Raw genomic sequence first — 27,686 nt, forward strand, 5'->3', positions numbered from 1 at the left:
TACAAGGAACGCCACAACCAAGCTGCTGGCATAGTGTACAGGAACGTCTGTGCAGAGCATGGACTGGAAGCCCCAAGGTCAAAGTGGGTAACACCCCCTAAGGTGGTTGAGAACAAGAGCCAAGCTCTTGTGGGACTTCCAGATCCAAACTGATAAAATGGTGATGGAGAACCATCCGGACATTGTGTTGGAGGACAAACAACAGAGGACAGCTGTTGTGGTTGATATAGCGATACAAAGTGATGTAACCTCAGGAAAAAGGAGCATGAGAAACTACCTGGGCCTCAAAGAAGAACTTGAGAAAGCCTGGAGAATGAAGACATCGGTGGTGCTCATGGGCATCAGGGCAGTAACCCCCAGACTGGAGGAATCCCAGGAAAACCATCTCAGTCCAGAAAAGTGCAGCTCTAGGAACAGCTAAGATACTGCAGAACCCTCAAGCTCCCAGGCCTCTGGTAGAGGACCCAAGCTTGGATGAGACCACCCGCGGAGGGTGAGATGGGAATTGTGTGTGTGTGTGTAAGCCCATGTTTATTTTTTCAAAGCAACAATAATACCACAAACCATAAATACAAAGTGAACAAGAAAATGAAAGTTTTTTGTTGTTGCAACCAAATCCCATTAATTAGGAAAAACAGGTTTTTAAACTAGAATACAAGAACAAAATCACAAAGGTAAAAAATAAAATAATTTTTCTCTATTTAATTCAAGGATTAAAACTTAACATTTCAAGTATTTTTGTGAATTTTCTTTGAAAGGTTAAAAATGATGTCATGACAATATTTTTCTTTTTAAAGCATTTTATCACCATATTCTCTCACAATGCCCCTCAGACCTATCTGGAACGTTTTAGGACTTTGTAGCACCTTCACCGTATTATTTAGAATTAAACTGCATCATTTCACAGATCCCATAATTATTTGAGTCACTGGCGCACGGCCCCACCTGAATCTGAACAAAAACACAAACAGAAGTTTTCAATTAAAGTTTATTGTTTAGTGCAAATAATAAAAAAAGTTTCCAAACTCGTCACATTTTCATTTTCACAAAGTTCAGTCAGCTTAACGACTCAAACCACTCACCTGTCTGGGTCAGCTGGTGGACGGAGCTTCACTCAACACATCTGCATTCCATCTGGTCAGCTGATTTTCTGTCTCTGGATCAGTGAACCAATCACAGTCCACAACCTACAGCAGCCAGTCCTCAGAGACCGATGAGCGTAGGTCTCCATCATCTGTTACCGTGATGACAGAGCTCGGTATCGGTCACATCCAAAAGAGGAATGCAGCTCCATTTGTCCAAAACCAGTGACCTCTCACGGACCACTGAGCAGGACCTAGGTCCGAGTTCAGCCTATAGAGTTCTGATATGGTTCTGATCCACTTTGCTCCAACTGCAGCTGGATGACCCGTTTGAGTTCTGCTGCTCTCATCTGGTCTACAGTGCATAGAAACCAAAGGAATTCAACAAACAAAACAAAAAAACACATGACTCAGAAATGCAGCAGCAGAACATCACCTGACCCCTGATCTTTGACCCCTGACCTGCTCCAGCTGCTTCATCTCTGAGCTCAGCCTTGATTTATTTTCAGGAGATAAGATTTTGTTTAATCAACAGTTCAGCAGCTTGTTTCATCCAGAAACCTCCAGCGAAGTTGTCTTTTCATCCCTTTGTTTCCCATCTCTTCGGTGAAATGTTTGTTTTTTAGTCTCTGATCCGAGATCGGCTTCCGGGTCGATGGGACTTGCGTTAGTCAGACAAAGTTTCCACTCAGCTGATTTCTGCTTCCTTGTGATACACAGAACAACTCACCACAGCTTCAGCTTTAAATCAGATAAAGATGAATCCTCTGAGCTCCTCACCTGTCCTTTCAGGTCACAGGTGAGACTCCAGTTGAAATTAGTCTGCTAGTTCAGTTTTTACCTAATGTCCAGGAAAATCATCTCAGATTTGCCTCTTCTATCCAACAGTGATGGGAAACTCCCTTTAAAAACAATTTTAATCCTGCAAACTACAAACAATCACCTGAAGAATTCTCACCTGGTGCTAACCCCACTCATACACAATCTAAGGGAGGTTAAGCCTTCACAGCTTTTACTTTGAAAGGACTTTCCTTTGTTTCCACTGTGTCAGTGGGCCGAGTCTGAGCCAGCCCCACCCAGCTGGTGCCAGTCCACCCAGTGCTGACCTGGGACCAGCCTGTTCAGATGGATGAAGGTCTGCCCCAGCAGCGTGTTCTCCCAGAAGGCGCCGTCGCTCAGAACCCTGAGGTGGATCAAGCGCTGGTCCAGATCCCCCCGAGGGATGCGATCATACACCAGCTGTAGGAAACAGGGAGAGACATCGTCATTGTTACTTTACATTGTTACAGCAATAAAATTCTTCTCAGTGTAAAACCCAGTTCAGTCCCGGAATGTTCGGTTCTGTCTCTAAAGAATCCTGAGACTGAGGTCCAGATGTTTGGACCAGCTGATGTGACAGCTTGGCGACGGCAAATAGACTTAAAAGCTGCTTGACACTGGTGTGTTCGTGGATCTGACTGGAAACAAATTCAGAGTACAGTTTCAGATTTGCAGATTACGGATTAAAGCGATCGGAAGGAATTTAGGCCATGTTCTGTTTTTGCAGCATCACTGATTGCTGCATTTGACAACAGGTTGGTAATGTTGCATCAAAACGTTTGTAGTATTTATTACACGTTTTTAACAGTAATTACTATAAAAGGTGGATGATAATGTTTTTGCCAAAACACTTCCTAAACCACTGAATGAGTTGTAATGAAATTTGCCATTGGATGAATGCCAACTTTTAAAGATGGCCGGTGCAGCTAATCAACATCAACACTAACTGGTTAATATAAAAGTTTGGCTGCAGGAAGCTTCCGCACCATCTCGTTGTAGGTAGGGTTACAGGTGCGGCGTGCAGCTTTCGTCTTCTTCTTGCTCATCTTCATGGGGTCTGGCAGAAGGTAGAGCTTCACATAAGGGTCAGGGTCGGTGCCATCCTGCAGGGGCTGCTGCAAACCCAAAACCAAGTCAGAATCAACTGCAGTCAATGACCCTTAAAACAACAGTATGCACACACTCAGACTGACCAGGCCTCGTATGTGCATCACCATGATAAAGAGTTTGTCATTCTTGTAGGAGATAGATAGTTTGATTTCACCAAGCTCCTTTCCTGAAGCTGGAGCCCAGGAGACCTCTGTAACACACACACACACACACAGAGTCAAAATCACAGCAGGAAACGTCACTTCTGAGGAATTCTAACAGGGAAATCTAAGAAAAAAGGACAACTGAATCTGAACTTTTATTTTGAAGAGTTCTTCCTGTTTGTTGCACACTGGAAATCCTGAAAAAGCTACTGTACCGACTTTTATGTTGACTGGTCCATGAGCATCAGTCATGACTCAGCATAAGAACAGTGAAATAGTAATGAACTCATGCCCCCCCCCCACCCCCACCCCACACACACGCACACACACACACACACACCTGTACTGATCAGCTGACTAAAGTCTAACCACTGATTTGATTTTTTTAGCTGATATGAAAACCAACATGAAAAAAATGTCTGACGCAGTTCAGTTTATCCTCTTGAACCAGTCCAGGGGCAGCAGAAGCTCAAGAGGTAGAGCGGGTTGTCCAGTTTTCGGAAGGTTGCAGGTTCGATCCCAGCTCCGGACAGATAATTCTGCTGTTGTGTCCTTGGGCAAGATACTTAACCCACGTTGCCTGCTGGTGGTGGTCGGAGGGACCGCTGATGCCTGTGCTCGGCAGCCTCGCCTCTGTCAGTGCGCCCAAGGGCAGCTGTGGCTACATCGTAGCTCATCACCATCAGTGTGTGCATGGGTGAATGATTCACTGAACTGTAAAGTGCTTTGAAGTCCTCTGAATCTGAAAGTCGTTAAGCAAGTGCACTTCTTTTTTCATTCATCAGTTTAACCTCCTGATCCGTTCCAGTCTAACCCAGTTTAGTGGCTGGAGCTGGCCTACCTGCTGGTTTGGCGCTGGCTCCTCCTGTCTCATCTCTGGGCAGCGGGTGGAAGAAGGTGTAGACCAGGTCACACTGAAACACAGAGATGACTTTAACCAGCAGAAAACATTAGATGCTCGCGGAGAGGAAACGGATCAGAACATCGGTTCTTCTGTCTTAATGGTTCTTCACAAACACACACACTCACCTAAAGGATTATCATGAACACCACACTAATACGATGTTTGACCCCCTTTGGCCTTCAGAGCTGTCTTAATTCTACACTGCATTGATTCAACAAGGTGCTGAAAGCGTTCTTTAGAAATGTTTGCCCATATTGACAGGACAGCATCTTGCAGCTGATGGAGATGTGTGGGATGCACATCCAGGGCACGAAGCTCCCGCTCCACCACATCCCAAAGATGCTCTATCGGGTTGAGATCTGGTGACTGTGGAGCTTTATGACATGGTGCCTTATCCTGCTGGAAGTAGCCATCAGAGGATGGGTACATGGTGGTCATGAAGAGATGGACATGGTCAGAAGCAATGCTCAGGTAACCCGTGGCATTTAAACCATGCCCAATTGGCACTAAGGGGCCTAAAGTGTGCCAAGAAAACCTCCCCCACACCATTACACCACCACCAGCCTGCACAGTGGTAACAAGGCATGATGGATCCATGTTCTCATTTTGTTTACGCCAAATTCTGACCCTACCATTTGAATGTCTCAACAGAAACCAGCTAATAGTGATCAGAAATGTCACTAATGTGTTGGCCAGGCATTTTTGGGGGAAAAGTTGTTAAAAGGGTCTGAAATTAGGTTAGAAATGGCTACAAAGTCGCCGAGTTGTGAACACTTGATTTGCAACTCGGTAGATCGTGAGGGTGGAGTAAATAATCGGCTCTGCACACAGCTAGGGTCGGAGGTCAGGGACACACCACCACAGCTCACCTGGGTGTGCTTTATCTGGACTCACCTGAGCCACCTCGGGCGCCGCATGGATTAGGTGCCACACGTAGCCGTTTAGCTCATCCTTCCTCCTGTCAGCTGTCGCCTCGCCTCGGGAACGGCCAATCACCAAACGGCTGGGGAAACTGTGGGCGGGGCAAAGGTAACTCGGCAAATCCCATCTAACATCTGGAATATCTCCAACTTTTCCAAGACTTTCTGTGATTTTCTTTTTATTCCTCAGAATGTTGAATTAGTTTTTGGTGTTTGTTGTGTGAGACGAGACGCAGCATCTCAGTGTGTGTGTGTGTTGTTTTTGTGTGTCTTGTATAGTTGTGGGTACCTGGGCAGCTTGGACGAGGGGAAGACGAGTCCCAGTTTGCTGTGAAGTTCCTGAAACTCCTCAAACGTTCTCTGAACCAGCTGAACTTCCAGCTGACCTTCACGCTCCACCCTCACCACAAAGGCCTGACACCCACAAAAGCACACACAACCATAAGGCTTTGCAGCAGCTACCTTTGACCTTGTCGAGTGGTTTCCTTTTTGTCCGAAGGACAATGGTCTCCTGAGCTGTTGAGATGTTTTTTTTCTGAATGTGAATTACTGAACAACAAACTTTTGATAATTGCTTAGTCTGACTTTTAGGCGTTTCTGAGTACTTCCTGTTATCTGTGGACTCAGGAATCTGTTGGTCTTTGATTTCAGAGCTGATCTGGTACCTTAATACTGAAATCATAAGTTAAATCACATTTTTCATCAACAACAATAATCATGGGAGGAGTAAGCCTAACCCTTTCTACAGCTTTGCACAAGGTCAACTTGCAGCCTGTAAAATAGTTCATTACTATGTGAAAAATTGACGTTTTTAAACTTTTCTATCCTAACAAAAACAAAACAGACAGTTTTTATTGGATGTCCAGAATGTTTTGCTCTCACTGAAGCTTTAAAATCAGGTCATCGTCATGGTAATAACTCGCCACTTACGTAACCCTTGCTGGTGCTGGCGGTGCGGATGTGTCTGCAGATAAAAAGGTTCTTGATGAGGCCGTCGCTCCTCGCCGTGTAGACTCTAGGGGCGAACGACAGAGTGAGCCGATCCTCCGACGAGGCGAACTTCATCTGAGCCAGATTGTGGAAGAAGAAGTTCAGTTTGGTGGCGACGCTGCAGAGACTGGACTCGATCAACCTGTCAGAAGATCCAGTCGGTTAAAGGAGGAGCTCTTCAAACCGTGACTTACTGTTGGTTGGAAACTGGGTTTTCATTTGATCGATCTTGTTAAAAATAATCTGGATCTTTGTTTTGTTTACTGTCTTTCTACTGTGAAGAGTGAAGAAAGACCCTGAATGATCCAGAGACTAAAAAACAGGACAAACGGCAAAGGCAACAAAAGTCAGTGTTGAGCAAACCTGTCGGCACCGTCAGTTACGCTGCCGCCATAAACACTCCTCTATGATCTGGACAGAACGATTTTATGACAAACACCCACAAGAGGGAGCCCCTGTGGTGGAGGGTGGGGGTGTACCTGGTAAAGTACATCGTAGCGTCAGCCTCCGACTCATTGGGTCTCAGGGCATCACACACGTACTTTAGGTCATCCAGGTCGGAGAGTTCAGGAATTCCACACGACAACATCTGGACACAAACAAAAACCAGGTCATACAAACAAAAACCAGGTCACACAAACAAAAACCAGGTCACACAAACAGATCGGGAAGAGCCAGAAATGACGGAACCCCCAAGTGTGACTGATGGATCAGCTTTGAACTGGACTGCAAAGAGCACAGATACGATTCTGTACAAGACATATAAAAGTGCTGTGTGTGTGTGTGTGTGTGTAACGCACCAGGCCCAGCAGGTTGAGGAACAGGTGTGTGTGTTTGCGGATCAGGTTGTATGCTTCACAGCACAGATCAACAAAGTCGTGGAAGCGGCTGGACGGTTTGTCTCCCCCGTTGATGACGTACGCCATGTCAGAGGTGAAGACGAAGGGGGCGCGGTCTCTGTGGAGGACACAGCGTTAAAGAAATGAGGATGCTGTTAACAACAGGAATCTGTAAAACAGTCCGTAGTTTTTACCGTTTGATGTTTCCAAACATCTGTGCATGTCCTAGGAACTTCCCAAAGTCAATGTGGAACATGTGACCACTGGTCTTCAGCATGATGTTGTCGTTGTGGCGGTCACAGATTCCCAGGATGTATGTGGCCACGCAGCAGCCGGCGCAGGAGTAGATGAAGTTCTCCACTGCCTGCAGGTGTTGGCTCAGATATCATCTTCCTGTTATAGCTGGAAACTTTCACAGTAAAAGGCATCCAGGTGCTTTTATTGTGAAAGAGTGACAGCAGTCTGAGATTTACCTCTGTGTGTGTGTGTGTGTGTGTGTGTGTGTGTGTGTGTGTGTGTGTGTGTGTGTGTGTGTGTGTGTGTTACCTTGTCATACTGCTCATCAGTAGGGTTGTGCTTCTGCAGCCAGTCAGCCAATGTTCGGTCTTTGAACGATCCTGTGACTCCATGTTCCACCTGGATTTTCCTCAGAGTGTCAGCATGAGGAATCATCTCCACCATACCTGAGAAAAGTTGAGAAAACAACCTCATCTGAAAACAGCCAACATATACACACACCATCCACCTGACCCTACAGGTGTCCACCGCCCATCCTCACCTCGCCCTCTGCCAGTGGAGAAACATTTGAAGATGACCATCCTCATGTCCAGACCCTCCTGGATCCAGATTTTGTTCATGATGCGAATCATCTGCAGGGTCAACATGTCCTGCCGCAGGTCGTCTCCTGACTGGACAGAGTTGTTAGTGGGGACAAATCAGACATAGAAAAAATCTGTTAATTATCATTTATCGAGCTATCGGTGCAAGTCTGCTCAGTTAGGACAGGTATTACCTTGAAGATGACGTTGATGTTCTCTCCCAGAGGGTCCAGATTCTGGAAGGAGAGCTTCAGGGGGACGGCGTTGGAGTTGAAGAAGGAACAGGACTGTGAAGACGTTTCGTCAGAAGGAAAGCAGAGTTTCAGGTTTCTGACCAATTAATTAGAAGTCGTTAAATTTTGTTGAAACAATCTGATCCAGAATAAATGAAATGGAGAAGGTCCACAATCGCTTCCTGGTCCTAGAACTGCATTCTGGTCTTGTGAGGAGCAAACAGGTTCCTGGGGGCGACGACCCAGACAGGTGTATGTTTTACCTGGATGTTGATTCCTGTTACGAGCAGCGCCGGGTTCAGAGGAAGTCTGCAGCAGCTGTTGATTGAGAAGTACTGCTTCATTTCCTCTAAACTCTCCCTGAGGGCACCCTGCGCGCGCGCGCACGCACACACACACACACACACACACACACACACACACACACACACACACACACACACACACACACACACACACACACACACACACATTAGGTCACATGACGCTGGGTTTCTTCACTTGAACAGCAAGAAGAATCACTGAGACTGTACATTTTTAGAATTCGATATAAATGAGTTTCTGACTCAGAACCTGATCAACAGCATCAGAGTTTGTGTTTATTGTTTTCATAAAAAGTTCTTATGAGCAACATTAAAATTTCTTTAACTGGTTGTTTGATTGAGGACTCGTAATCATGTCAGCCCCCTGCTCACCTGCCGGCTGGACGGCGAGGCATCGCGAACCTTCTGGGCCACCTTGGTGAGGATGGAGACGAGCCAGCACTGCCGGTCGAACTCGTCCCTCAGAGCCCGACCCACGCAGCAGAGCAGAGCGGCCAGGAGGTGCTGGTACCGAGCACTGAACTGACTGTCCTGCAGGTTGTCCTTCAGCAACCTGGCCAACACACACACAGTTGAACTGTGATGTCAGATCATATCATATCATGAGTGTGTGTGTGTGTGTCTAACAGCAGCTCACCAGAAGAGGTAGTGAGCTATACGAATGTCCCCGATGGCTCTCCGTAGAAGGAAGCGAACCAGAGAACTGTCCAGGTAACACTCGTACTTCAGCGCCTGAAACACACAAAGTGTTTTTACCAGACTGATGGAGCAGAACCAACAGGACCCACGTAGGTTCTGCTTCCAGACTACAGCTGATGTGTCTGTGATTCTGGTTTACTTTGTGCTGCAGACGGAGCTCCAGCTGAGCATACGGACAGGTGAATGACGACCTTACCTGCACCAGCTGTGGTAGGTAGTCCAACAGTTCAGTGTCTGAGATGGAGTCCATCCATTGTACTGCTGTCCTCCTCAGCTCCTGGTCTGGGAACCTGAGACACATAGGATGTTAGGTCAGAGTTAGGTGAACTCACCTGTTTGCTGCAGGTATGAGTTTACCGATCTGAATCATCTTATGGTTCGCTCTAAACTTTGACATCCATAACGTGTTTTTAACTTTTTGAGTTTAGTTTTTTGTAAAATAAAATGTAAAAAGGAAGCATTAATGTTTCCGAGAGTAGACACATAAGTGTTTCCTCCCCAGGTGAGAACATACGAGGCATGCAGAAGTCCAAGAGCATCCAGGTGCACCAGACATGCCCACTGACGGAGCAGAGCATAGATCTCTGGAAGACACGCCCACTGCCAGCAGGGGGCACTGGCCAAAACCAGAGGCAGCGCCACACTTTCTGTCTGATAATACGCCCTCTTCTCCCACAGGAGCCGCTTGTCGTCTGCTGTCAGCCTGCACACAACAGGGGAGTAGCATGCTAGCACATGGGAGGAGTGTGTGTGTGTGTGTGTGTGCGTGTGTGCGTGTGTGCGTGTGTACGTGTGTGCGTGTGTGCGTGTGCGTGTGTGTGTGTGTGTGTGTGTGTGTGTGTGTGTCTGACCAGAAGAAGGCTTTCTGCTTCAGGACATTCTGCAGCTGGGTCTGACTAGTAGTGTCCAGCCGACTGAATTCATACTGAGGACAGAAGTCTGCAGGGGGGGGAGTGCTGAAGACCACCTCGAAGGATGAGGTGGGGAAGTCCACCTGAGGGACAGACGAGGGCAGAGTTATGTAAATGGCCTGTATTTGATGTAGCACATTCTAGAGTCCTGGAACCCCCCCAAGGTGCTTTAAAACACAATCAGTCATTCATCCATTCACACACACACATTCACACCCTGGTGGTGATGAGCTACACTGCAGCCACAGCTGCCCTGGGGCACACTGACAGAGGCAAGTCTGCCGTACTCAGGCGCCACCGGCAGGTTCGGTGGGTTAAGTGCCTTGCCCAAGGACACGACGACAGCGACATCTTGCAACCTTATGATTACAGGGCGGGCACTTGACTCCTGTGCCACCGTCACCCAGTTAGCTTAAAACCTCTGCGCTGACTCTTGCACAAAACGGTCAGTAAATCAATCACTAGAAAAAATTGTAGAAAATTCAGCAGAAAGGAAGATAAGGAAGAACAATCATTTTAACCTTTAATAACTGCAGACCTAAGAACCAAAGGATGGGGAGATACTAGAGGTATTTAGAGAAACAACGTAAATATATAAATAGGTGGGCTGAAGCAGAGACAGGGAAGTCTACCAGACTGGATTCTAGGAGGACGTCCATTTCCTGTACTGGCCTGGAGTCAGACAGGTGTGGCTCTCACCTGCAGGATGACGCTGTCCGGCTGGAAGAAGTTGGGAGAACTCGTGCGAGCGTTTCCGCTCCTCCTGGGTGTCGAAGGCCACAGACCCAGTAACTTCCTGCCACACGTCAGGATACTGCAGACACAAAAACACACACGCTCCTATCAGCACACACACTTCCTGTTAATGTCAACGGGAAGTCTGACTGACTTTAAACCTTGGTGGGAATGAAACCTTCATGTGTCCATGCACTTCCCTGAACTCAGTGTGTGTGTGTGAGTGTGTGTGTGTGTGTGTGTGTGTGTGTGTGTGTGTGTGTGTGTGTGTGTGTGTGTGTGTGTGTGTGTGTGTGTGTGTGTGTGTGTGTGTGTGTGTCGGCGAGTTTGTCTCTCTGGATAAAAAGTTCTCATCAGGAAGTTGCTGCAGAGGAAGGAACACCGAACCCTGGTGTTCGTGTGCTGTGATTCAGGTGTCAGTCGGACCAATCGGAACCGCGAATCAGAAACGGGGGTAGGGGTTTCTTTTATAAACTCAAAGCAGGTTAAATGCAACCTTTGACCTCACCTGAGGTCTCAGCTCCAAACAGAACTCTGATTCCACCTATCAACATCAGAATTTTGCAGGTGAAGGTAAAGGTCACGTTTGAACTCCAGCTGATAACAACAATCAAAACCAAACCCTAAAGAAGAGAAAACAGCTGATCTGGTTCTGTAGAACGAGTTCCGAGTGACCGGTTGATGAACAGGAAGCCGGAGACGTTCAGGCTTCCTGTGTGTCGTCTGACTCACTGTCTGAAGTTGAAGAGCGGCATGGTGACCCAGCCCAGAGCCTCAATGCTGCGCCACTGCTTTCCCTTCTCCTCGCCTCCTCCAGGGGGGGGCAGCAGACTGGCGTGCAGCGTCACCGTCAGCTGAGTCTCCCGGGGCAGCTGGTTGATCGGGACAGGAAAACACACCCTGAGAGAGGAGGGGGGAGTGGGGGGTTAGACTAAAAACATTAATGTTCATGTGAGCGCTGACATCACAGTGACCATCCTCCAGATGATGATGAACTACATTGTAGACACCGTTGCCCACAGGCGGGTTAATGGTCTTGCCCAATGGCACAATAGCAGCACTCTAACCCTCCCATTACTGAACAAGCTGCTCTACCTCCTGAGCTACTGCTGAGTGGGTAGTGGTACAAAAACTGCAACTTCTCAAATGGATTAACAAACAAAAAAAAATGTTTCATGAGGAATACCTGGAATATGAATACATTGCAATTCTTCGTTTTAAAGATTTAGAAGAATAAAACCTGGTTTGTTGTAAAAACGCACTGATTTTAATTGGGGTCATTTTGACCCCACTAAAGTGTAGGTGTTGGTAAGTTGTGCATCCAAGGGTTAACTTCTTATTCAGGACACCAAAATGTCCACTGGAAAGATCCGCTTCTGCCAACAGGAAATAGCGCTTAGCAGTGGTGACTTCAGGCGCCAGGAGAAATGTCAGAGTATTTATTACTCCTTAGCTATGGTGCATTCAAGGACTAATGAAGAAAACGATAACTGATCTCCTAACAGGCCATCCACGTCTCTGACTGATCCATCACTGTTGTGGAGAGATGACTCAACAGCCTCGTTAACTCTGACCTCATTAAAGCCAATTCCAGGTAGGATATTATTATTTTGAACTATTTTACAATAAAACAATATTTTATATAGATTCTTCATTCGAAGTGATTCCAGCCTCTGCATTTTATGACAGATAATTTAGATGACACTGTGATGTCACAGCCCAGACAGATGCAGCTCAGGTACAAACCTCTGGTCCCACACCACCAGGTGGAACAGGTATTTGCTGATGGCCTGTTTGCTCGTGTGCTGCGGAGCGCAGAGCTCCACCCCTCCATGAGTTAGTGAGCAGGACAGGAAGAAACCCTCATAACTGACCAATGAGAGCAAAACACAGACATGATGTCATAATATTGTCACAAGAACTTAAAAAACAAATCAGATTTCAGATCAGCTGATTAGTTGGTCCATCCACTGAAAAGAAAACAGAAAAGCAAAGCCACCAGGACATTCTAGTTTTGGCTGCAAACTAATTCTCAGACAGACGCTGACATTCAGGCACGCCCGCTCTCTGAGGTCAGAGGTCAGGGTAGGTTCCCAACCACTCAGAACAAAAGCAGAGAGGGAGGGGTGGCTGAAAGCATCCCTCGGTTTTATCAGGAGAGCGTCTGTAGCCAGCAGGGGGCGCTGTGCAGATGTTTGAGCCTCTGGGAAACCTGATCTAACAGCATCACAGAAACAGATGTTAGCAGCTGCTCACCGACACCTCTGAGCAGGTTTACAACCATTCTTTAGCAGCAAAATTAAAAAAAAGTAAAAGAAAAAAAACATTACAAATAAATTCATCTGGAACACAAAAAACTTTAAAAAGTTTTAAAACTGACTAGAGTAGGTCTGGACAATATAAAAAAAACATATTGATAAAAAAATTCATGCTGATTGATATCAATATTTATTGATACCTATGAAAAATGTAGAAAATCTATTTTTTGTGCAGTCCTGGCCATTCTATGTTATTCCTTTATGATAAAACGGGTTGGTTGTGTTGCCGGACTTGATTTTTATCGATTCTCTGCTAATTTAGCAAACAATCGTTGTTTGTTTTTGTTTTATCGCCATGTTGGTGAACTCCTGTAACCTTTTACAGGATGAATCTCTCCACCTCTCCTCGCCGTGACAACTTGTCTGTTTAGGTTTGGGAAGGGAGGGCTTGGTGACGGAGCCTGGGTTTGTGTTTTTGATTGGCTGGGAGTAAGTAATGACTCTAGTATGAAGCTACCTGATAGGCTATAATAAAAACAGAAAGAAAACTTTTTGTTGAAGTTTTTATCGACCCATTTTTTCTGTTGCACCACACGTCTATGGACAGATACATATCATTATTGAATTATTGTCCAGCGCTACAATTAGGCGTCTTTCAGAGTAAACATGAGGACATTCAGAAAACAGATGTCATGTATTTAGACCTCTTCTCACACAGTGCGCAGGATCAGAGGGGTGCGTTTGTCTGGTTGTACCTGGTGGCCCAGGTGATGGGGATGCGGTGGGCGGCGTACACGTTGAAGGACAGCAAGTTAGTGACGAGGCCAGCCTCCTGGATTGGCGCCATGCAGCTCCGACTCTGGAGCGTCGTGTGAAAGTTGGCATTAAACGTGCTGCAGTACAATTCCACCAGGTCCAAGATGGCTGCCGTCAGCTTCTCCACCACCGACTCTGCATGGCGACACCATCAGACAGCGGTAAATATTCGTAACTTTAAAAGCCTAAAGATCTATTTATGAGTTTGCTTTTGTCCAAACGTTAATCTGGAGAACTTTTTAGGAAGGATGAATGAATCACTAAAGTTATTTTTGTTTGTATCCTAAATGTTCCAGCTGTTTCTGATTACGCCTGATGCTGAGACCAGATGTTTGCTCTTCCTACCTCTGTTCTCTTTGACCGCCAGCACTGAAGCATCCTGGGAAATATGCAAAAAACATACATAGATATAAATACATACAAAAATTACAATAAATAAAAAACAATAAAAAAAAAATATATATATATATATATACACATTTATATATATAAATATAAATCACACACACACACACACACATACTCACCCTCAGGACTTTGGGCTGCAGACGACAGGGGCATGCTGGGAGCTGGTTCAGGGCCGCCGTCACATCTGGCGTCTCCACAGCAGCTAATGAACTGCAAAGCGCCTTCACTGACTGGACAAGACGTTCCACATGCAACGAAAGCTCCACCTTCAATGACAGATGAGGATGGTGTGTATGCATGGTATTATATGTGTGGGTGTATGTGTGTGTGTGTGTGTGTGTGTGCGTGATACCTGTGACAGCACAAAGGACTCGGCTTCGTTGTGAAACGTATCGAGCAGCAGCGTTAGCGCCTCTCTGATTAGACAAACCAAACACGTTAAAATTCTTCAAACTTAGGAACAAACTGATGAACTTTGACATAAAACAAATAGAAACAATAAAATGGTGAGAATCCTGTAGTTGGGCCACACCCCTCACCTGGTGACAGTCTGTTTGACTGGACGCTCCTGAAGCAGGATGCAGTGGTTCATGGAGGACGGGGCGTCGTCGTCTTCTTTCTGTCAGTTAAAGCAAATCTCTGACTCAAACAATCACTTCCTGTTCCTAAGCAGCTGATCTCAGATCAGACTGGTTTGATCTGCTGCACACCTGTAGGTGTCAAGTTTTATATCTGAACCACTCTGATTTAGATTGATGAAGTCTAACCGTGAAACACGTATGTGATCTTAACCATTCGGACATCCCGCTAGGATGAGAGGAGTCGCTCTGTGATTGGTCGCATTTGTCTGAGTGTTCCGTGTGTGTGTGTGTGTGTGTGTGTGTGTGTGTGTGTTTGTGTGTGTGAGCTCGAACCATGCGGGCTAGCTTGGTGTTGATGGTAGATCTCTTGGTAAGAGACAGACGGATGTCCCAGTCAAACTTCAGACACTGTTGGACAAACTCGAGACCCGCCAAAGTCTGAGAGCTGAGAGACAAATGAACAGAGAGAGCGGGGGTGGGGTATTAAAGCGAGAGGGAGGGACAAATAGAGAGAGTCATTATTAAATGTATTAATATTAAACAGTTTCAGAGTCTCATGGAGCTGCAGAGCTCAGAGTTAGATGAACAAATCAAAACACACACACACACACACACACACACACACACACACACACACACACACACACACACACACACACACACACACACACACACACACACACACACACGGACCCCTACAGTGGAGCAGTGCAACGACAACACAAAGGAATGGCTGCAGGTGCTTCCTGCTGACCGGAGGATCTGATTCAGGATCAGGTCTACAAAAGAACCACAAAATCACAGGAAACGTATCCGAGAGCTCCAGATACAGAAAAGCTTTAGTCGGCAGGTTTAAAGAACAAAATATTTCTCTAATATCAGACTTTAGAAAACACAGATTAAAAACGACTGGAGTTAATTTACAGGCTTTCCAGATCAGTTTGAGTGAAAAAGGATTAAATTATTATTAAATATTCCAACATGGAGCGAGGCAGAAGGTATCGTTCCATCCGCTGGAAGGATAAAACAGGCAGGAAGAGCTCAGAGCATCAGGACAGAAAAACAAACAGGAAAGAAGAACAGAACTTGGAGGAAAACCTGGACCAATTAAACGCAGTTTCTCGAGCCAGTGAGGGGCACAGATCTGAATCTGGAGGAAACTGAACAAAGTCTCCATGAGGAGGAAGGAGACGGCTAACAGGAAACAAAGGAGCTGAAACCAAAACATTTCCACAATTTTTCAAATCTAAAATTTTTTTATTTCTCGCTTATTTTACAACAGCAGGACATTCAGCTGCTGGATGAAGTCAGACTAATCAGGATTTGAGGGGATTTTATTTCTTCGATGCTCTTTTGTTGCCAGATGTTAAGCCAACAGGTGCGAGAGATGAAACATCTGCCCTTGTGTCTGCTTCAAGGTTTCAGAAGTGAAACTGATCAGATCAAAGAAAACCAAAGCACTTCAGAGACGTTTGTGAAACCTGCAGTCAGAAAACTTGCTGAGTAATCGTGTGTGTGATGGGTTCCACTCACACGTGACAGGCGTTTTATGAAAACATGAGTTTTTTTTTACCTCCTGAGGAAACATCACAGCTCCTCCTCCTCAGCATGTCACATAAAACTAATGTTGTGTCTATTTGAATAACAGCTGATAATGAAGATCTTCGTTTTGTGATTTTATGACTTTATTCTGGAGTGTTTGAGTAAAGTCCATCCATCCATCCATCCATCCATCCATCCATTTTCATCCATCCATCCATCCATCCATCCATCCATCCATCCATCCATCCATTTTCATCCACTTATCCGGAGTCGGGTCGCGGGGGCAGCAGCCTAAGGCAAGAGGCCCAGACTTCCCTCTCTCCAGCCACTTGTGCCAGCTTCTCTGGGGGAATCCCAAGGCGTTCCCTGGCCAGGTGAGAGACATAGTCCCTCCACCGTGTCCCGGGTCTACCTTTAGGTCTCCTCCCAGTTGGACGTGCCTGGAAAACCTCACCGGGGAGGCGTCCAGGAGGCATCCTGACCAGATGCTCGAGCCACCTCAACTGGCTCCTTTCGATGTGGAGGAGCAGTGGGTCTACTCCGAGCCCCTCCTGGATGACCGAGCTTCTCACCCTATCTCTAAGGGAGAGCCCAGCCACTCTTCGGAGAAAACTCATTTTGGCCACGTGTATCCGCGATCTCGTTCTTTCGGTCACTGCCCAAAGCTCATGACCATAGCTGAGGGTAGGAACGTAGATCGACCAGTAAATCGAGAGCTTCGCCTTCTGGCTCAGCTCTCTCTTCACCATGACAGACCGGTACAACGCCCGCATCACTGCACATGCAGCACCAATCCGCCTATCGATCTCACACTCTAGTTTTCCCTCACTCGTGAACAAGACCCCGAGATTATTAAACTCCTCCACTTGGGGCAGGACCTCATCCCTGACCTGGAGAAGGCATTCTACCCTTTTCCGAATCAAGACCATGGTCTCAGATTTAGAGGAGCTGATTCTCATCCCAGCTGCTTCACACTCTGCTGCGAACCGCTCCAGCGAAAGCTGAAGATCACATTCTGATGAAGTCAATAGGACCACATCATCTGCACAAAGCAGATACCCGATCCTCAGCCACCAAAACGGATGCCCTCCACACCTTGGCTGCGCCTAGAAATCCTGTCCATAAAGGTTATGAACAGAATCGGTGACAAAGGGCAGCAGTAAAGTCTTTGTGATTTAAAATAAATGGGATTTCTGTGTGTGGTCCTGCTGCTGCCTCAGTATCCCAATCAGGAGAATGAACTCAAAACCAGGTACCCGGTACAGGTTGTTGTCTAGGCTGATCCAGAGCAGCATGTTCCATGGGTGACATGACAGGAACCGTGTGCAGAACCAGCTCCTTGCACCATGGGGTCGTGTGTTTTCATGCAGCAGCACAGGGTCTCAGGACCTCTTCACGGATTCTCTGAGCTTTCAAAATTCCAAAAATAACATACAGCTGAAACAGGAAAAACTAGAATATGGTACAAAAGTTCATTTATGTGAGTAAAGGGTGAAATAATCTATAAGATAGACTCATTCCACGCAAAGCCAGATAGTTCAGCCTTTATTTTTTGTAATTGTGATGATTATGACTCAAAATGTCACACTCTAATCAGCCAATGGATCCAAAACACCTGCAAAGGTAACCTGAGCCTTTAGATGGTCTCTCAGTCTAAGCATGATTACTGAAAAAAAACTTTGGTGGCATATTTTAATTTATACAGTTTCCCCTGTACACCTGCCCTTCCCATAATCCCACCATCACCACTCCATCCACAACGCTGACATCAGAAAACCACAGACTGCCAAAACATTTATTTGCCATCTCCCCAGTGAAAACTGGGATTTCTCTGTGAACAGAACATTTCTCCAAAGTACCAAACACCATTGAATGCGTGCTTTAGTCCAGTCAGGTCAGGTACAACCAACTGCCGGCTAGCAGTACCCTGATATGGATGACAAGCCTGCAGTTGAGCTTCTCTGAGATGGTTTCTGACAGTATTTGCAAAAATGTGTTGGTTATGAAACCGACTGTTGCAGCAGCATTTTCAAGTGCCTTGTCTCAGACCACCATGGAGCCATCTGACACATTCGGGAACAGCTTATAGTGGAGCAAAAAATATTTAGATCACAAGCAACTGCACGCAGATTGCACAGCGCCTCTATAATTGTGACAAAGTTAAAACATGTTAGTATGAAACAGGAGCTCTGTGGAGCACCAACCCAACAACCAGAACACCGTCTACTGCAGAGCTTGGGTTCTTACTTGTTTAGGAACTCTTCGTGTCCGCAGACCTTCAGAAGGTAGTCATCCACATTCACATGGTCCAGGTCGTCCTGAGCGTAGCACAGAGTCTGATAGATGAGCAGATCCACCGTGGAGGAGCCTGGAGCACACAGATGTTGGTGTTAATATAGACCTTCAACTGCTCTGATGAAACCCCAGAGGAGTAAAAAGTAACTTCATACCATCACAGGTGAAGGTCAGAGGTTCTCTGAAGTGCTCGCTGATGATCGTCACCTTCATGCTGACCCCCAGGGCCTGATGCAGCTCATCGTGGCCAACGGAAGGTGACCACACAAAGCCAGCATTCGTTGAGTAGTTGCTGTGGGGGTATGCTGAGCGCAACCTGGAGACACACACACACACAGTGATGATGTCACTGCTCAGATACAGGAGAATCATGGTCTTACAACTGACTTCATGGGTTAATGTGGATTTTTATAAAGGCAGAAACGAAAGCAAAGTTTCTTCAGAAACACCTCCGTAAACCACCTTCTACCCCCTACACCCCCCTACACCCCCTTAAACCACCATACACCCCCTGCACCAGGGGTACTTAAATGTACGAGGGCCATTTTACAAAACAACCTTAAAGTTCTAGGTCCGGGGGCAGGGATTGGGTGCTGGCGGTTCGGGGGCCACAAAGAAGGCCCCCGCAGGCCGGACCAGGCCTATTGAATACCGCTGCCCTACGCTCTCCTACACCTCCATAAACCACAATACTATTCAATTCATTTTTATTTCTAAAGCGCCAAATCAGGACCCGAGTCGTCTCAAGGACCTTCACACAGTAAACATTCCAATACAGGTCAGGTCATTAAGCCAGTCAGTAAAAAGTTTCCTATATAAGGAACTCACACACACACACACACACACACACACACACACACACACACACACACACACACACACACACACACACACACACACACACAGAAGAAAACACTTAGAGAAAAAATAAAGTTAACAGCTGGAATAGCAGGAAATAATACAGTTAAAGAGCAGATTGTAGAAGAAAGTAGTCGAGTGTGGAAGGTGGTCAGTATGTCCTCCAGCAGTCTAAGCCTTTAGCAGCATAACTACAGAGATAACTCTAGATAACCTAGCCTTTTAGATGGAGGAATGTTGGAAGAAGAAGAAGAAGAAAGTATCATTTCTATGGCGCCTCTCAAGATAAAAATCACGAGGCACTTGGAGGCAGGGCAAGGGAGAGCCATCTTTACCGACTGTACACTCCACCTCCCTCTACTCCCCCACTTGTCCAGATCTAGGCCAACATCAGATTTAAACCATAGGCCCTATCACATAAAACTGTTTTAAGCCTAGTCTTAAAAGTAGACAAGGTGTCTGCCTCACGGACTAAGGCTGGGAGCTGGTCCCACAAGAGAGGAGCCTGATAGCTAAAAGATCAGGGGCCTCATTTATCAAGCTTGCTTACGCACAAAATGGGGTCGGAAAACTGCGTAAGCAACTTTCCATGCAAACTTTGGGATTTATGAAAGAAAACTTAGCGGAAAAATGTGTGCAACTTTAAGTTGACTAAGGACCTTGCTTATGCACATTTTGGACATGGAGAACACCTGCGGTGCTGCTGCTGAGAAGGATAAAATTATGAAATCCTGCAGCATTATCACTTGTACTGCTTCATTTTCACACAGAACAAGACCCCCCACACGCACACACACACACATACATGCAGCTGAGAACCTTTCTAGATAGTTTCTGATTTATGAAGCGGAGATTGCGTGCAGCTGTGCGTGCTCCATGTTTGATAGATCACGAACCTACTTGGCGTCAGTACATTTTTTTGCTGAGCTTAAGTACGGTTTTAGTAAGGATTCTACGCAATGTTTGATAAATGAGACCCCTGCCTCCCATCCTAATTTTAGATGTTCTGGGAACCAAAAGTAAGCCTGCAGTCTGAGAGCGAAGTGCTCGGTTAGGAATGTATGGAACAATCAGGTCACTGATGTATGATGGAGCTTGATTATTAAGAGCTTTAAATGTGAGAAGGAGGATCTTAAAATCTATTCTGAATTTAACAGGTAGCCAATGTAGGAAAGCTAGGACAGGAGAGATATGATCTCTTTTTAATTCTCATCAGAACTCTAGCTGCAGCACTTTGGACAAGCTGAAGACTTTTAACTGCATTCTGTGGACTTCCTGAGAGTAATGGATTACAGTAATCCAGTCTTGATTTAATAAATGCATGAACTAGTTTTTCAGCATCACTCCAGGAAAGGATGCTTCTAATCTTAGCAATATTCCAATGGTGGAAAAAGAAAATCCTACAAACCTGTTTAACCTGGGATTTGAATGACATGTCCTGGTCAAAGATAACACCAAGGTTCCTTACTTTGTTCTCGGAGATTAATGTAATGCCATTCAGGTCTAAGACTAAGCAATTTCCTTTTCTGCATTTCAGGTCCAAAGATGAGAACTTCAGTCTTGTCTTGATTTAAAAGCAGAAAGTTTTGAGTCATCCAATTTTTTATGTCTTCAAGACAAGCCTGTAATCTAACTAACTGATTAGGTTCATCAGGGTTAATGGATAAATATAACTAAGTATCGTCAGCATAACAGTGGAAGTTTATCCCATGCTGTCTAATGATTTTACCAATTGGAAGCACATATATAATAAAAAAATTGGTCCAAGCACTGAACCCTGTGGTACTCCACAAGTAACCCTGGAGTATGAAGACGATTTGTCATGTATGTTAATACACCCACCTCCATCCTCCCACACAATCGTGAATCGTATACTTAGTCCTACATTTTCCTACACCATTAAATCCTCCTACAGCTGAAACATCAACACCACATTTGCAACGTTGTCATGGCAACAGCATGTCACTCACACGTCCAGCATGTGACAGAAGGCAGCCACTTCTTCATCTCGCTCCTCCAACACCTGGAACAGCTCGTATCCAAACCCATTCATCCTGGAGCTCAGAGACACCTGTCAATCACACAGAGCCAGCAAATCAGAGAAGAGATTCTCAGAACCAATCAGACTGCATCTCCAGTGTATTGCTTGAAAAAAAAAAACATGTATTTATTTCCAAAGAGCAATAAACAAACATTTGTGTCATGTTACATTTTCTTACTGCTGCAGGCTCGACTTGTTTCAGTCACAGATTCTCCTTGTAGGAGCTTTTTCTTTCAGAGCTTCGGGGACTGATAAATCCAGTCAGAAATAAACGATTAATGATAATTAGCGTTTTATTAATACAATCTTTAAGGCAGAAAATATGAGTGTCCTGCAGGCTGTCACCGTAAATCCTGCGGCAATATGAGTTCTGTGTCATTAACAACTTATAGTCATTGTGACTTAGCTGGCGGATCCGGCCTCACTCTGCATTTCGTGTTCAACGGAACAAGAAAGTTTCAGCGTGCAGAGCCAAGAAGGAAGAACCGGTTCTGTTTTGAAAGTGAAACCCACCTCAGACGCTGACAGGGATGCAGAAGAGGTTTTACACAGACGTCTGAACATGGGCGTGGTATAGCATGGAAAGGTTTCTAAGGGCCCGTGACAATGTTTGGATCCGTTTCAGACAATTGTTTCAAACTATGAAACAAAATAATTTGTCAGTACCCCGGGAACAATAAGGTCCAGTTCTGACCTTCAGCTGCTTCTTCAGAGAAGTAAGAACATGTACTTTTTCTTTGTAGTAAAACTCTGAACCTACTGGACCTGCAGGCAGATAAACTGCTGATTTGGGCCGTGACCCAACAGAACAGCAAGCTGAGACCTGACCTAAGGAGGAATAAATCTGAGCGCACGCTGACAGGATTCTCAGGAGGAAACCTGTGAACGTCCGACTGCTGTAGGACTAAAACATCTGGAATCTGGGTTCAGCTCAGAACAGCTACAGGAGAAACGATCAGGTTCTGGTCCTGCTGAGTTCTACCAAACCCATATGGAACACTGAAACAGTCACACACCTAAAGTGGTTCTGTTTAGTTTTCCCTGCTCAGATTTACAGGATCGTACTGGCACCTTCAGCCAATCACAATAACTCTAATGACATCAGAACCAATCAAAACCGAGTTTTACAGGTTCTTACCGGGCCAGCAGAAACCCGCCGATGGTTCTTGTTGCTCTTGGCTATGGTTGTGTAGGTCCTGGGAGGCACCTGAGGGGGGAGGGTCTTACTCCGAGCCACGGGCTTCCCTGCTGTTTCTCTGTCGGCGCGGCGCAGGTGAGTTCTGTCCTCGCTGAGTCGGGACAGTGAATCTATGATGCTGTCATAGTCCAGTTCTGCTGATGTCACTTTTTGGTGACCCACATCGGGGGTGAACAGGTTCACGTCTCGGGGTTTAGTGGATGGCCGGGGGGGCAGGGATGGGGTCTCTGACCCTGAGGCTGGGGGGATGGGATGTCTTGGTGGGATGGCGGGAGGAACATCATCAGGAAGAGCAGGTAGGCCTTTGGACAGGAATCCTGACCCAGGCCCAAAAGAGTCCCCAGGGCTGGACCCAGAGACATCCCTGAGCTTACGGACTTCTGGACTGTCCAGAATGTAGGGGGACTCTTTGACATGGACACCATGAGGAGGGGTGGGCCTGGCTGGGAGGGGGAGGGGGTACTGGGATCCCCCGGGCTGATTCAGGGAGGAGTCGGACCCAGAGAGTCCCCTCAGCAGGTTCCCTTCTGTGGGGGCAGGGATGTGCAGGCTGGGGGTGGGTCGGGGTCGCTCGGTTGGAGGATTCAGGGTCTTACAGTGAATCTCATGGGAAGCTCGAGGTCCAGTCTGGTCGGGTCCAGTTCTGTTCTTGTCCTGTTTGAGTCTGGAAAGGGCATCGTACTCCATCTGCAGAGCCTCAGCCAGAACCAGCTCCTTCTGACTAAGACCCAAAGACTCCAGACACCCCCATCCCGCCTCAGTGCTCTCCTTCTGGGTCTGCGCTGCCGACATGGTTCCTCCTGGAGGAGGAGACAAGAGGAGAACCTCAGTAAAGTTCTGTTACAGGAAGACACAGGAGGGGGGTGATCTGTTAAACAGATGATCTTCTGTAAAACCTTTAGAGGACTCCTGGAAGATGAATGGCACACGCTGCTGCAGGAATCACACTTTCATTGTGTTATAAAAAAGGAGAAACGAACAAACGACAAACTCTAGAAAGGTTCCACTTCCTCTTGGTGAGATTTCACCTGCTGAGGTGTGTCTGACCAACCAGCTGCTGCTCTTTAGGGGAAGCTCCGGCGCTTCAGAGAAAATCTTCTACTTATTCTGAATCTTTTAGTTTAGTTTAGCTCTAACACGCAGGAATAACTGAAGGAATCCACCTGAGCTTCACCTGAATGGTGCTTCCAGGAAATCTGGACAAACAAGTTCATAACCTCAACTTGACTTAGTTAAATATGTTCATACATCATTTAGTCGTGTTACAACTTCCAAACAGACCTAAAATCATAAACAGATGAGAGAACTTTGGTGTAAACATGAAACATATTCATGTTAAACAGAATAACAATAATCATCCGTATGGAGCTTCATTTCTGGGAACTCAAAGAGTTTTTCAAAGATTCCGGCTGATGATTCATCCACACCCTGCAGGTGGAGGTAAACAACCACATCGCCCTGGAGCAATCTAATCTAAAGCGATTTACAGCTGTCTTTAACAATGCAGTTAATCAACCTAACATGCATGTTTTTGTCTGTAGGAGGAAACCAGTAAAAACCCACGCATGCAAAGGAAGAACATGCAAACCGTGCAGAAAAGCTGCTGCAGGGACTTGAACCTGCAACCTTCTTGTTGCAAAGCAGCAGTGCCACCATGTAGTACAGGTGCACTGCACCTGAGTGTATAGACCAGCTGATAACTGAGGTCATGGTTTCATAGCATAAAGTATTTTTTTATCAGCCCGTCGTCCATCTGCAGCTTGTTTGACCGGAGCTTCAGATTTCCATCTTCTGGTGACGCCGAACAGAAACGAGAGAGGGAGATGTTCCATAAATTCATCAGTGGAAGGAAAAGACAGTGTTATAACACAAGGAATGCTGCCCCGCAGTCGGTCTTGTCGAGCGACGAAGTGTGCCACCGGTCTGAGGTGGAGGCCTCCCCCACTCCTGACTCAGCCCCCCCCCCCCCCCCCCCCCCAGAGAGCAGAGGAAAAGCTGACCCATCCGACACCACCTGACTAGGAGGTTGCAGACTTTGCATCCCCCATCGGGTTCCACAACCTGGCCATCAGGACCCTACAGGGATAATGACAAACTTACCCCCATACCCCCTTCAGGCAGGGTCTGCTCTCCACCTAAATCACCCCCATCTCTAATATCCTCAACTCCTCCATCCAATTCTTGCTCCCTGACTTCAGGGACCCCCCTCAACTTGGACCTATGCAACTGCCGAAGCGGGCCCTCCTGCCCCACAGGAACAATGGAAAACACCACACCCTGCCCCGTAGGTGGCCGTACTATACTACCTGGTATGGCATAGAGTCCCAGAAATTCTGGATCTTATTATGCCCCTTCACAGAGTGGTTCCTGGTATAAACCAAGTCTCCTGGTTCAAACCCAGTGGCACCACCTTGATCATGGCCCCTTAAATCCCGCTGTACCCTTTTTAAATCCAGACGATTCTGTACAGTCATACGCCACCGCCAGTGAATGTTGATGCTCCCGAACCCAATCCATTAGCAGCAGATCCTGCACGTCACCCTCATTTCCCACCAGGAAGTCAACTGGCAGCTAGGGCTGGGCGATATGGCCTAAAATCAATATCACGATATATTGAGGATTTCACCTCGATAACGATGAATGGACGATAACTACAGGTGTGCGCAGAAACAAAAGTTGTCCACTAGATGGGGCTGTCACGTGTATTACGAGTCACATTTTTACATGACTCAAGGTGGTACAGCTTCTTAAAGGGACATGAACGTTGCCAACCCACACACACATCTTTTCATTTTTTTATTATCAATTGTACTGACATGGGAAAAATGATCACGATAAGAGTCAGAAATTTCGATAACGACAAATTTTCGATTTATTGCCCAGTCCTACTGGCAACAGTGGTTCTCGCCCCAACATTAGAAAATAAGGGGTCATGCCAGTGGACTGGTGGACTGTGGTGTTATAAGCATAGGTCAGCCGAGAAAGGTGCCGACCACGACCAGGGCCAACGACGGTTCTGCTCCGGGGGGAGGGCACGTAACAACTCATGCAGTGTACGAGGGAGATGTTCCATAAGTGTTCAGCTTGTGTGTGTGTGTGTGTGTGTGTGTGTGTGTGTGTGTGTGTGTGTGTGTGTGTGTGTGTGAGGTGGGGGGTCAGAGAACAAAGAGCTGAGTCATGTGATCAGGGTATTATGCCCCAGAGACTGCTAGTGAAAGGGTAGAGCCTCTGTCATCTCCAAACCTCCTCCCACTGTCAACTCACGCACACACGCACATACGCACACACACACACACACACACACACACACACACACACACACACACACACACACACACACACACACACACACACACACACACACACACACACACACACACACACACACACACACACACACACACCATTGACTTTCACTCATCCTAACCCAACACTTCAGCTGATTACTTGTTTTCCCAGACCTGAACAACACCCACAAACATCCTCGCTGCTGGACGCAGTAAAGAAAAGAACAGCTAGCGTGTTTGACGGACTGAGTCACTGATAAGATCGTACACCTGTCACCTGAGACTGGCTCATCAAACCTTTGTACCTTCAACAGCTGATAAAAACTAGTTTCATGTTCGTGTTTGCACACGCACGCTTGTCTCCTGCTGGGATTGAGACATCCAACTGAAGACGGCCACATAAGCTCTCACCTGCTACAGACTGAGGATCTGAACATCAGTCGAATACCTGGACCTGACTGAACTTTGACCCTGAGACCCGGCGGCAGGAGGACGGATCTATAGACGGCTTTGTTCTACATCATAAAGGCGGTTTCACCAGTTCTGTTACTTTGGGTTTATAAGTAGCTGGAACTGTACCTGCTCCCTGTAATAAATACATTTAGAATGATGTTGTAAACCATCATTCATGACTTTGATTTGACATCATAATCCTGACTGAGCATCTGTGTCATCTCATTTTGTTGTTTTTTGTGTCAACTTTACTTTATTTGGCTTTGACAACCCAAAGTGTCCCTGTTTGACCCGAGGAAAGGTAAACATTCTGTTTATTACCTCTTCTGTGCCACATCCATACAACATCTGCGGTGTTTTGTGTTTTCTTTAGCAGAACTAACGAGTTAAACTGGTTTCTGGTTAAATAAAAGGTAAACCAGCTGATTATTTGTTTTGTGATCTCCTCTACAGAAAAGATTGAACTGCGCAGACAGAGGAAGACAGGTAAGGTGACAGGTGTAAGCAAGAGTCAGGTGAGTCTGAACCAACCAACTCAGCACGGCTTCCTTCCAACCAGACTCCATACAATAATCTATGGCTTTTGCTCGGCTCAAGTGGCTAGCTCATTACCTCGCCACACCAACAGAAGACGCGTTCCCCTCCAGCAGCCAGAGCTCCGCTTAAACCTGCTTGTTTTGGGTCTTCCTAAACACGTTTCTGCCACAGAGGGCGGCGCCGAGCACACAGCGCCACTTCTGAAACAAAACATCTCTCTGTCATGGCATCAACTCAACATCATGAAGATTTATTTGGGAGCTTATGGATCCTAAACATCTCATCTAGCTTCTGAACCGGGCCAAATCCGAACCTGGGTTCAAGGGAAGGCTGAATTCTTCCAAATGTTTTATATGTGAACGGAGTTTTGTTCGCCTCCTTTTATCAAATCAGAGGCACGTTCTGGTACCAAGTGACCGGACGGTGTCGGTCCAGTTCACGGCAGCACGAGCTAGCAGCCTCCGGCCGTACTTGCCTCTCTGTCCGCGGTGTCCGGGAGGGGCCGCTGGCTGATTTACTTTACTCCACAAATCCCATCGATCCGCCGGCGATCCCCGGGCGGAGTCTGCAGGCAGAATCACGGTATCCTGACGGTCCTCTCATTCAGGCGGCCGAATGGACCTCCGGTTCCGCCGCCCCCAGCTTCCGTTATCAGTGTAAACAACGCGGTTCGTCGAGCGAAGCTCAGCGGACTCCTCTCCCGGTGTGAGGCGAGGACCGCGGCTCAACGTCAGCCGCTGCTGACATGCGCAGTCAGTCCACACCAAGGCACGCGCGCGCATGGCTCAACCACGCATCATTCAAAAGGACCATTTCATTTTAGGAAAACACGCCTTTATTTTACTGGTTTTTGTTTATACGTGTGTTTATTTTGGCTTCATAAATA

At 46.5% G+C, this 27,686-nt stretch overlaps 1 protein-coding gene across 2 annotated transcripts; it reads right to left on the minus strand.

The window, feature by feature from the left end:
• Window positions 1-1,916: 1,916 nt before the first annotated feature.
• pik3c2b (phosphatidylinositol-4-phosphate 3-kinase, catalytic subunit type 2 beta) lies at window positions 1,917-27,415 on the minus strand. 2 transcript variants are annotated; one of them, XM_070549548.1, is made up of 33 exons: window positions 27,276-27,415; window positions 22,464-23,323; window positions 21,255-21,355; window positions 18,582-18,742; window positions 18,379-18,499; window positions 14,923-15,034; window positions 14,548-14,627; window positions 14,361-14,424; window positions 14,128-14,274; window positions 13,946-13,979; window positions 13,540-13,735; window positions 12,273-12,395; window positions 11,259-11,426; window positions 10,491-10,605; window positions 9,732-9,874; window positions 9,395-9,583; window positions 9,077-9,170; window positions 8,819-8,913; window positions 8,554-8,734; window positions 8,122-8,229; window positions 7,820-7,912; window positions 7,586-7,715; window positions 7,354-7,490; window positions 7,002-7,171; window positions 6,769-6,925; window positions 6,448-6,557; window positions 5,909-6,110; window positions 5,268-5,392; window positions 4,953-5,070; window positions 3,996-4,068; window positions 3,095-3,201; window positions 2,888-3,013; window positions 1,917-2,321 (listed from the first exon to the last, which is right to left on the minus strand). In XM_070549548.1, the coding sequence occupies exons 2-33, from the start codon at window positions 23,313-23,315 to the stop codon at window positions 2,130-2,132; spliced, it is 4,824 nt and encodes a 1,607-aa protein (XP_070405649.1). In that variant the 5' UTR covers window positions 23,316-23,323; window positions 27,276-27,415; the 3' UTR covers window positions 1,917-2,129. The 2 variants fall into 2 exon arrangements, with proteins under 2 accessions (XP_070405649.1, XP_015813831.3); XM_015958345.3 differs by having other exon boundaries at window positions 2,888-3,016.
• Between the last annotated feature and the right edge of the window lie 271 nt (window positions 27,416-27,686).

This window comes from Nothobranchius furzeri, chromosome 3, assembly GCF_043380555.1.
Source record: "Nothobranchius furzeri strain GRZ-AD chromosome 3, NfurGRZ-RIMD1, whole genome shotgun sequence".
Taxonomy (NCBI): domain Eukaryota; kingdom Metazoa; phylum Chordata; class Actinopteri; order Cyprinodontiformes; family Nothobranchiidae; genus Nothobranchius; species Nothobranchius furzeri.